Source organism: Conger conger, chromosome 18 (assembly GCF_963514075.1).
Source record: "Conger conger chromosome 18, fConCon1.1, whole genome shotgun sequence".
Lineage (NCBI taxonomy): Eukaryota > Metazoa > Chordata > Actinopteri > Anguilliformes > Congridae > Conger > Conger conger.
The window spans coordinates 6,681,575-6,692,500 of NC_083777.1; the positions used below are offsets into that span (position 1 = coordinate 6,681,575).

General features: G+C 44.7%; 1 protein-coding gene across 1 annotated transcript in view; it reads right to left on the bottom strand.

The window, feature by feature from the left end:
* Positions 1-1,323: 1,323 nt before the first annotated feature.
* The window catches only part of LOC133118278 (RAC-gamma serine/threonine-protein kinase-like), a 69,756-nt gene continuing 60,153 nt past the window's right edge, over positions 1,324-10,926 (bottom strand). Inside the window, exons 10-13 of the mRNA XM_061228136.1 lie at positions 9,683-9,897; positions 9,070-9,157; positions 7,674-7,776; positions 1,324-7,365 (exon numbers count right to left, since the gene is read on the bottom strand). Of these exons, the coding sequence (XP_061084120.1) occupies positions 7,280-7,365; positions 7,674-7,776; positions 9,070-9,157; positions 9,683-9,897 (492 nt within the window). The 3' untranslated portion in view covers positions 1,324-7,279. The remainder of the gene's footprint in view (positions 7,366-7,673; positions 7,777-9,069; positions 9,158-9,682; positions 9,898-10,926) is intronic.

Sequence of the window (10,926 nt, forward strand, 5' to 3'; positions counted from 1 at the left end):
TATTTAAGCCGTCTGTAAGAAGGAAAATAATGTGCGCCCTATCATATACATTTACGTGTAAAAATACTAAGGATGTACAGTGTACAAAAACAGTTTCTTGCAGATCATTTTCACATCCTTGTGGGTCCTATACGCAAGGAAATACAGTATTCATATTCTTTAAATATTACTGACAGTAATACATTTGTTTGAACGTTTTTTTTTTGTTTAGTCCCTTCTGCTTAAAATCCTTAACCACATGACTAGATCTTAACACCTATTGACAGAGCTAGCAAGGTCAAGAAATGTCACAAACTCTAAAGCTACATGGACGTAAAATTAATTACAAGTTGTTGTTTTTTTGTTTTTTTTTGTCTTTTTAAGATTTGTCATTTTTTCTTTAAATAAATACTTTACAATTCATGCTCGTTCATAATACACTACCAGGAGCAAGATAACAAGAAAATCTGTTGTAGACAGTACAAACAGTAGCAGCAAAGTATGTACGTTGAGGTGTAAAATATATATTATATATAGACCCTGCAGTTAGTAAGGATAGAACCCACACCTTTACTTGGCCGAGTCACGGCTAAGGGCACACACCCCCTCCTGCCCCCTGCCCTCCCCTCAGGAGATACTGACAGTACACTGACCCCCTCCTCCCCTCAGGAGATACTGACAGTACACTGACCCCCTCCTCCCCTCAGGAGATACTGACAGTACACTGACCCCCTCCTCCCCTCAGGAGATACTGACAGTACACTGACCCCCTCCTCCCCCCAGGAGGTACTGACAGCACACTGACCCCCTTCCCTCCCTCCAGGAGGTACAGACAGCACACTGACCCCCCTCCCCTCCCCCCAGGAGGTACTGACAGCACACTGACCCCCCCCTCCCCTCCCCCCAGGAGGTACTGACAGCACACTGACCCTCTCTGCGGAAGGGCACTCCCACCATCACCCCGATGGCCGTACAGAACGATGAAGCGATAGGTTGTGTGTTTTGGCGTACATATATCCTTCTCTTTAAACATTGTTTAACCTGTGAGCTGTTTTTACGGTAACCGTCGAAAGACACTGCTGTGGCAGAACTCTCCGATGAGGCGGGCTATTGGCGGTGGTGAAAAAACACCTCCGCGCCCGTCGTGTCAGACGTGTCCGGACGCTCGGGGGGGGGGGGGGACCCGGGAGAGGACGGGGTGTGAGGAATCATGGGAGAGGTCAGGCCCCATCAGTGTCGGTGAGTAAAACCTGTCTCCTGGCAGCTGCTCTAACATCGCACCTCCACACCTTATACAATATTACATTTTTACAAAGAAAAGACAGACTTAGCATGAGCCTCATGGAGTGGGGAATAAGGAGGAAGATCTGTGCTTTTCTTTATTTATTTTTTTACAAACATATTAAGCAGGGACACCATTTCCTTTTCAGCCTGAAATATAAAAAAGTGCAACAGAGACAAAAAAAGCTGCTGTATGTTTGGAACATTTTTTCATTTTTTTGCAGACTATGGAATCAAAAGTGTTTTGTTCTATGCATTTTCTGACCATTAATGTCAAAAAGATCCTTTTTGTTTCAGTAGTATACACCGCAATACCATAAATGACTTTTCCATGCAACTCCCCTATCCCCTGTTTTCCTATAGAACCAGCTCCACTGCTAATTTACAAGTGCATATTCAACATCATCAAACGATTATTTGTCAGGACATATTAAGCCGAACATTAACACCGAACTGCTTGGCTTAATATTTAGCTTCTATTACCCATATAACTGATCTGCTGAAGTGATCTCAACATGTGGCTTAGCTGAACATAAACCTAGAATACGTTTTGTGTGACCATTAATATGCCAACAAAAATCACCTCTTTATGTGAACAAAGACCTGAACCTTGAACTAAAGGAGACAGGGAGTCCAGTCTCCAAGGCCAAAGACGAAGGACTGAGAGGCAGCCAGACAGGAAGAGAAGCAATCCAAATATATCTGAATTATCTCCAAATATATGGAGCCTTTCAGTTGCTCATCAGTAAATAGAATGTGGCCGAGATAAAAAAAGAAACAACAAAACAAGAGTCTGCAGTAAAAGCCCATTTTCTGTGCATTTAGTTTCTTCCCCAGACTGTTACATTAATACTGTTCTTTCATTCAAAATAAAACCTCTTTCCGCGGAACTAAAATGTAAATTTTGGAAGACAATAACTGATGCCAAGAATTAAATTGGACTTTAATCATTACCTCAGTAACCTCAGTGCTCCAAATGCAGTAAATTAGACCCCTTGAATTAGATGTTTGGGTCTTCTGGATCACTGTACTGCGCCACACTAATTTGCAGCCTAGCACAAAACTTCAGCACAGCGGGGAAGAGCAAATATCCATGTAAATTGTGCAGATGTCATATATTGTACGTACACTGCCTAAAACCAACAGGGCAACAGCCCATTGAAATCACACTTTATTTAGCAGAGTGAATTACTCGGGGAACAGCAGGACAACTGTATGTACCCTGTTGTGAAACTCCTCATGAACGTGAAAGAGCTTTGGACTGGTCCTCCTATGGTAATCCCAGGTCCTTCCCATGATCCCCTTCTTAATGTGAACTTCCTGCCCTGTCATAAGAGTAGCATTATTTCTTGGCTCAGTTTGCAACAGTGGCTCATAATCAGCCAGAACAACCCGCACGGGCCTACCGCAGCACTCAATAATGACGTTTGTACGCAGTTTTTGAAATGCTGGGACTCACAGCACTACCAGGCCCTACCCCTTCATTATCGAACAGTCCACGTCAATGGCTGACACAGCAGAGCAGTACACAGGGTTGAGATGAACAGCAATGCTTAGTGGAAACATGCTAACGTGGCTAATTTGGCTGTCTGATTGTGGCAGCACTGTCGGGAGGTGCTCTTCCTCCCGGACCCTGGGAAACGGATGTGCTGCATGTTCATCAGTCCTTATCAGCCTTCTAACAACCAGCTTCTTCACCGCCCATCCACCCGGTCACGTACGGCTGCCTCCTAACCCAACACCATATATTCTGATATCCATATTATTATCAAATGTAATCAAATGACTCCTTACGCAAGTCCATCGCAGACATTCAGACTCAACTTCTCTTTCTCTCTTTAGGACTGCTTGGTTACTTGTCTGACAAACCAAGTGTCTGAGCGCAACATTGCTTCAATACCCAACAGACCCCAACATCCAAAGATCCCAAAAGGTAGGGGCCATAAAACTCAGGAACCCCAACCCCCAAGGACCCAAATACTCAATGGCTCCAAGACCCAAGGACCCCAAAACCCAGGTCCCTCAACACCCAAGGACCCCAATACTGGACTAGATTTAACTCCATAAAGCACTCTGACAACACCTCTTGCACCTTTACTTTTATCTCCAAACCACACACCACGGTTATTCTGCAACCATCTCCAAACCACACACCACGGTTATTCTGCAACCATCTCCACACCACTCACCGTGTTCACTCTACTTCAACCTCCAAACCACACTGCGTTTACTCTAGAACCATCTCCAAACCATTCACTGTTTCCATGCAACTTCAACCTCCAAACCACACATCACGTTCATTCTGCAACCGTCTCCAAACCACAGACTACCTTCATTCTGCAACCATCTCCAAATCACACATCGTGTTCACTCTACTTCAACCTCCGAATCACACAAGCATTTACTCTTCAACCATCTCCACCACACACCGTGTTTACTCTACATAATCCTCCAAACCACATACCGCATTGAATCTGCAACCAACTCCAAACCATATACTGCGTTTACCCTGCAACCAACTCCAAACCACCAGTGGAATTAAAGTGAAATCACTCACAAAAATACAGTCAGTCAAATACAATTTATGTAGAATTCCTTTGAAATGCATTTGTGCTTGAAATGCATTTGCATACTCATTTTATGTGAAAACAAAAAAGATTTTGTGTTGCTAAAATACAGTAAATTATGTATGCAACTGAATGCAAGAGATTTACTAACATTACGTTAATGTAAATGTATATATTTTTGAGAAATAAAATGCACAGTAAGCTATGGAAGCATTTGAATTAATTTCTGAACAATTTTAATGTCAAGCTTGTTTCCTGTAAGGATTCTTATGCTCAGCATATAGCAGGTGAAAATATATGTTTATATACAATAACTATGGACAGCCGTAGAGAATAATAATCTACACTGGGTCCAGTTATATCCTGGACATTATGTTTAAGACTGAGTTGGGGAAACGTCTGCCATGAATATATGAAAAGCAAGCCTGGGACTACTCGATTCAGTGCAAAGTTGCGAGTGTGTGCATGCGACTGTTTTTCTCAAATAATTTCTCTGCTCCTTCCTCAGCCAGGCAACATAGGAACTACACTGACTCCACTGGAAATACTCTCAGTCTTCGGGAGGAAGACTCACACAATTCTTTATGGTCCCAAAGGATCTCTACTGATCTAAGAGAAAATTCTTCTGAACATTGTCATTTCAGGCAGCTGCCACAGATGTGGGGATTGAGAGACTGGTTAAGCGCAGTGTTCATGGAAAACAGAGTAACTCGTGTAACTGCTAATCTCCTTCAGTGCTGATCACACATGCAGATAGGGTGAATGAAGAACAGCTTCTCGTCCATCTACTCAAGACCGTCTACAGTATACATGTTGGACTCGTGAACTATGCGGCACAGTGTGACTTGGAGTTGAGTCAGCAGTTTCTTATTGAACGGACCTGTTCAGACACAAGGGCGTTTGACAGTACAGCCCCTGTACAGTAAGTGCTTTCTTAGAAGAACCATCCATTTGGACTTCTACAGGACTTTTTGTTTGAGTTAAACTTGCAGACACAGCAAGCAGCCAGCCAGAACTGGAGTTAAGCCTACAGACACTATGGCCCTCCAGGACTAGAGTTAAGCCTACAGATTCTATGGCCCTCCAGGACAAGAGTTAAGCCAACAGACACTATGGCCCTCCAGGACTGGAGTTAAACCTATACACACTGGAGTTTGAGATCTCCAGTAAAGTAAATCCACACGGGCATGGCCAGATGTTTGTCACACTGGGTTGTTCAGCTCACACAGCCCTTTCACCAGAGGAACAAAATCGAAATCAAACATTCTGGAAAAAAAAAAACCATTTAGCCCCTGAAATGCACAAAAATGAATACTAATAATAAATAAATATTACCACAGTAATGGCTATTAAAATAACATGCTGGCAAAAAAAGAACCAAAAACACAAAAGAAAAAATGGGGAAAAAAGGCCTTAACACTTTGCCAAACTACATTCTTAAGCCATTTAGAGGTGCCTTTTAGATCCAGAACAAGACTGGACAACACTCGTAATAACCAAAATAATTAAATTACAAGAACAAATAAATTAAACAATTTGAAGCAAAAATGAAATGAAATAAAAAAACGAGAAAGAACACACTTAAGAACGAAATAATATGAACAGTGCTTTACTCCGCTCTGCCCATGGTCAGCTGTGAAATGCTCATTCTTCCTGTGATTGCACGTTTTAACACCCCCAACCCCTGGCCACTGCCCCAGCTCTGAGCTTCATCAGAAAATACACCCGATTCTCAGCTTCATCAAAAAACGGTTTCGTTTGTCAGCCAGCTATTAATACAATAACACAACACATCTTGCTTTCTAGCAATGATATGTCTAAAAAAGCGTTGCATATTTACATCACTGAAGGGAAGAAATAATATTGTATCTGCCGTAGCATATATATTTTATAATCATACACACAAACATACACACAATGTGTATATATATGTGTGTGTGTGTTATCAGTAAAGTGGCTCTCCTGAACCTCAGGAGATGTACCTATGCGTCATTTCTTTCTCACACAGAATCAGACCGTTTTTCATCGGAGCTCAGGCTGGACTGCCGGTACTGGTGGGATAAATGCATGGCTGCAGTTTGCAGGACCCACTGGCCCCACGTTGCTGTGAATTGCGGTACCTTTTGAGTTATTAAATGAAGTCATATTCAAACACAGAACTCAGTTTGCATGTTCCTACAAATACACTGTCAGTGATATCAGCACAGTCCTACAAATACACCGTCAGTGATATCAGCACAGTCCTACAAATACACTGTCAGTGATATCAGCACAGTCCTACAAATACACTGTCAGTGATATCAGTACAGTCCAACAAATACACTGTCAGTGATATCAGTACAGTCCAACAAATACACTGCCAGTGATATGAGTACAGTCCTACAAATACACTCAGTGATATCAGCACAGTCCAACAAAAGCATTGTCAGTGATATCAGCACGGTCCTACAAATACACTGTCAGTGATATCAGCCCGGTCCTACAAATATACTATCGGAGTGATATCAGTACAGTCCTACAAATACACTGTTAGTGATATCAGTAAGGTCCTCCGAATGCACGAATGTCTCGAGTAAGATATCAGCACAACACTCTCAATACATTGTCTGAGAGGGATATCCTAGAGTTATTGCCTCTTTAAATGTTCATGCACCCAAGCTAATTTCACTACAAGCAGTAAGTGAGCGTCACAGTTTATTATGTAACAACAAACAGCAGCTAATTACTTTCTTAATGAAAAGCCCAACTTCTAAAAAGTAATTAGTTTTGATAACATTTAAGAGAACTGCCTTTTGCCCATGAGAGGTTACTGCAGAGAGACTGTTTGGCTTTGTTAGTGTTGAGTAAAGCTAATAATACCTGTAGTTGAGTTGAACACAGCTGTCACCTGTGTAGCCTGAGAGAACCATTTGCGGCAGTTTCTATCCTAAAACAAGCTGAACTGAGCTGAGCGGTTAAACTCGTGTAGAAGCGCCGCGTACCGTAAACGTCTCTTAAACCCACAGCAATGTGAGCAGAAAAGCTTCTGCAAAACCACGAGCCATGCCAGCGCCCCCTGTCTGTCTGAAATGCAACGCGTAAGGCAGCATTTTATTCTTCTTGTTCTCAATGAGGAATGTGAGCTTTCAACCCCCCCGAAAAAACACAGCATTTTAAGTAAAGAAGCGACAAACAAACATATAAAACCAATCACCAACCGAGTTGGTGGTTTGCAGTCATCCACAATGCGGGAGGCTTTGATCCCAGCCAGACCATCGGTGTAGTCTGGCCCAACGTGCAAAATCCCAAGTCCCTATAAAAATGGCAACCAAAAAAACAAAAAAACAAAACAAAGGCTTCTAATGGTTTCCCCCCCATCTAGAAAATAAATAAAGACACATAGGGAAACGGAGAGTGGGCGTGGGGGGTTTAGGGTTCTTGGGGGGTGGGTGACGTAGGAGACAGTCGTGGGGTCACTCCCGCCCGCTTGCGGAGTACGAGAACTGGGGGAAGTGAGGCCGTCTCTCGTTATCCATGCAGTCCATACCATCTTCATCAACTGCAGGGGGGGAGAGGGCCAAACCAAACCAGGGGTCAGAGGGGGGTTATGTGAGGCTTGATTAGCAGCCACATTAGCAGAGCTTAACATAATTTACTCAGTGTACAATGGCAGTTAAAACCTGCTACCTGAGTTATCAGCCCAGTCCCCTAACGACAAAGGTAAAGTACACACATCCACAGATTTCACTACATTATATTAACCACTGCTCAAACAAATCAGTTACACTCTGCACACACGTTCACACGAGGATCACCAAAAAAAACAAGGCCATGTAAAAAACACAGGAAAGAGAATGTTAAACTCACATTTTTCAGGAGGTGTTATTGTAATGGTCTGTGCTGTGAATTCTTCATCGAAATACCTGGTATCCGTCTCTGATGACACCTGAGGCTTGAATGGAGGTAAGAGCTGCAGGGAACACAACACAATCCATCAACACAATCAAACACAACACAATCCATCAACACAATCAGACACAACACAATCCATCAACACAATCAAACACAACACAATCCATCAACACAATCAGACACAACACAATCCATCAACACAATCAGACACAACACAATCAGACACAACACAATCCATCAACACAATCAGACACAACACAATCCATCAACACAATCAAACACAACACAATCCATCAGCACAATCAAACACAACACAATCCATCAACACAATCAGACACAACACAATCCATCAACACAATCAGACACAACACAGTCCATCAACACAATCAGACACAACACAATCCATCAGCACAATTAAACACAACACAATCCATCAGCACAAACACAACACAATCCATCAACACAATCAAACACAACACAATCCATCAACACAATCAAACAACACAATCAAACAACACAATCCATCAACACAATCAAACACAGCACAATCCATCAACACAATCAGACACAACACAATCCATCAACACAATCAAACACAACACAATCCCATCTCAACTGTCACAGATAGAGTACTGTATGCACTGACTGCGTAACTGGGATAGAAAGACATACATGTCTACCTCACATGTACAGTAGGTAGATATGCTTCAATGTGGAATTAGCCCCTCTAATAACAATGAAATTAATCTGCTGGGCAAGGCTATGGTTCCATGGATATGTAAGGCACACCCACTGAGCACTTTATTAGGTATTTATCTTTTTGACATATTAGACTTCTTCTGCTGTAGCCTATCCACTCAGAGTTATGATGCGTTGTGTGTTCAGAGATGCACTTCTGCAATTACCACTGTTGCTATGTGTGGTTATTTGTGTTACTGTCACCTTCCTGTCAGCTTTGAACAATCTGGCCCTTCTCCTCTGACCTTTCTCATTAACAAGGCATTTTTGCCTACAGAACTGCTGCTCACTGGATGTTTTTAGTTATTTGCACAATTCTCTGCAAATGCTAGAGACTGTTCTGCGTCAGTCTCACACACACTCACATCCCAGGAGATCAGCAGTTTCTGTAATACTCAAACCACCCTGTCTGGCACCAACAATCATTCTACGCGCAAAGGGTCACTGCTACCTGTTCCACTCTGTCCCTACAGAAATGATGTGGCTTCAGGCAGACTTTCGAGTACCCCCAGCTTGCTCTCACTACATTATTTCTGCCTGGAAAGCTAAACCACACGTAAAGAGTCAAGCTGTGTCCTTTAGCTGAACATAAGGACGTCGTCTTCACCGTTACCTTTTTATCGTAGATATCCTGCCAGTCCATTCCAGTGAAGAAACTGTGCTGTAGTATCTCCTTTGCGTCGTCTGGACCACCGCCAAGTCTATAAAAGGCAACAATACTTTACCCCTCAAATGAATACCATACACTAAAGGCTAATGAGCTGCCATACAATCCACTCACAATCAATAGATACAAGTGACCATTATTTTTCCCCTCATAAATCCATGCAGCTTCATTCTGGTCATAACTGAACTCCCCAAACTGCGTTCTGTGCGTTTGAGAGGAAAAAAGATTCAGCCCTTGGGGTTGAAGTCAAAAGGGGGTGGGAAGATGGGTAGGGACAGCAGGGGGTCAGTAGAGGGTCAGTAAGGGGTCAGTAGAGGGTCAGTAGAGGGACAGTAGGGGGTCAGTAGGTGGTCAGTAGGGGGACAGTAGGGGGTCAGTAGGGGGTCAGTAGGGGGTCAGTAGGTGGTCAGTAGGGGGTCAGTGGGGGGTCAGTAGGGGGTCAGTAGTGGGTCAGTAGGGGGTCAGTAGTGGGTCAGTAGTGGGTCAGTAAGGGGACAGTAGAGGGTCAGTAGGGGGTCAGTGGGCGGTCAGTAGGGGGTCAGTAGGGTGGCATACGTACCTCTTGTTGGGGTCCTTGATGAGCAGCCCGGAGAGCAGGGACTTGGCGTCGGAGGAGAGCGTTCGGGGGAACTTGATGTCCTCCATGAGGATGAGCTCAAACAGCTTCTCGTGGTCCTGGTTGTAGAAGGGCAGTCGGCCGCACATCATCTCGTACATGACCACGCCCAGCCCCCACCAGTCCACCGCCCGCCCGTAGTCATTATCCTCCAGCACCTGGGGGCAGAGAGACCCAGCTCAGTCAAACAGCCAGGCTGGGCCGGGGGACCAGGGCCCAGAGAGACAGGGAACGGCTCAAAGACGGGGAAGAGATCTGTGAGACAGGACACAGTGCTGTGTGGCAGGAAACAGTGTGTGGTGTGTGGTGACGTTTGCCATGACCAGCACGTTGTGTTGACACAGTGAAGGCATTTCAGAGATCAGGTCCTAATGCGAGCGTAACGCATTCGTTCCACAGTCGCCAACGGCAACCACTGCACCACCCGCCATGGGGGCCTCAGGCACCCACACGCCAAGAGAGGGCACCTGCTCGTCCACGCGGGGCGGGGCGGGGCAGGGCAGGCTCTTAGAAAGGCGAAAGACGGGGGCTGCACCTGACCAGAGGCGCGGTTACTCCTCCCAGAGTTAGAGGGAGAGGACGCCCCGGCGTCGGCGTGCAGAACAGCCCTCATTAACATGCCTGCCTAGTGACAGCCATCGCTGGACACGCACCAGCTAAGCGTATGCTCCAAATCCTGTGAATAACCATGCCTCTCATCCTCACTCACATACTAATGTGGAAGCCAATCATCTTCCCTTCAGCCCTGCTGGACGAGAGGGACCCAGAACTCCCTGAAGCTGAGCTGAAGACACGGGGGAGCACGTGCGTTCTCTGGCGTTAATGAATACGAACGGACCAGGGTGCGACACACCTTCTCCGTCTCTCGCGACGCACGGGAGAAAATGGCTGACGCCGGAAATATGCCCGACTCCTACACATTATCGATTAATATCGGAGTGTGCTACGGCTAGAGGGCTAACGGCGCATTATAAAACCACAAACTGAATTCAGCCGCTTCTAAAACAGCCCAACGTCGTGAGTCACAGGCGTACCAGATGGAAAATTTTACAATGCTTGTGAAATTCTGCATACTTCAAGAAGCTGGCTGTTTAATATGCACCAATCGCCTACGGCAGCAGGAGCAGCACATTCAACACTATGGCTGGGTCCGGAAGCAGCACAGTATAAATAGACGTGTGTTTGAG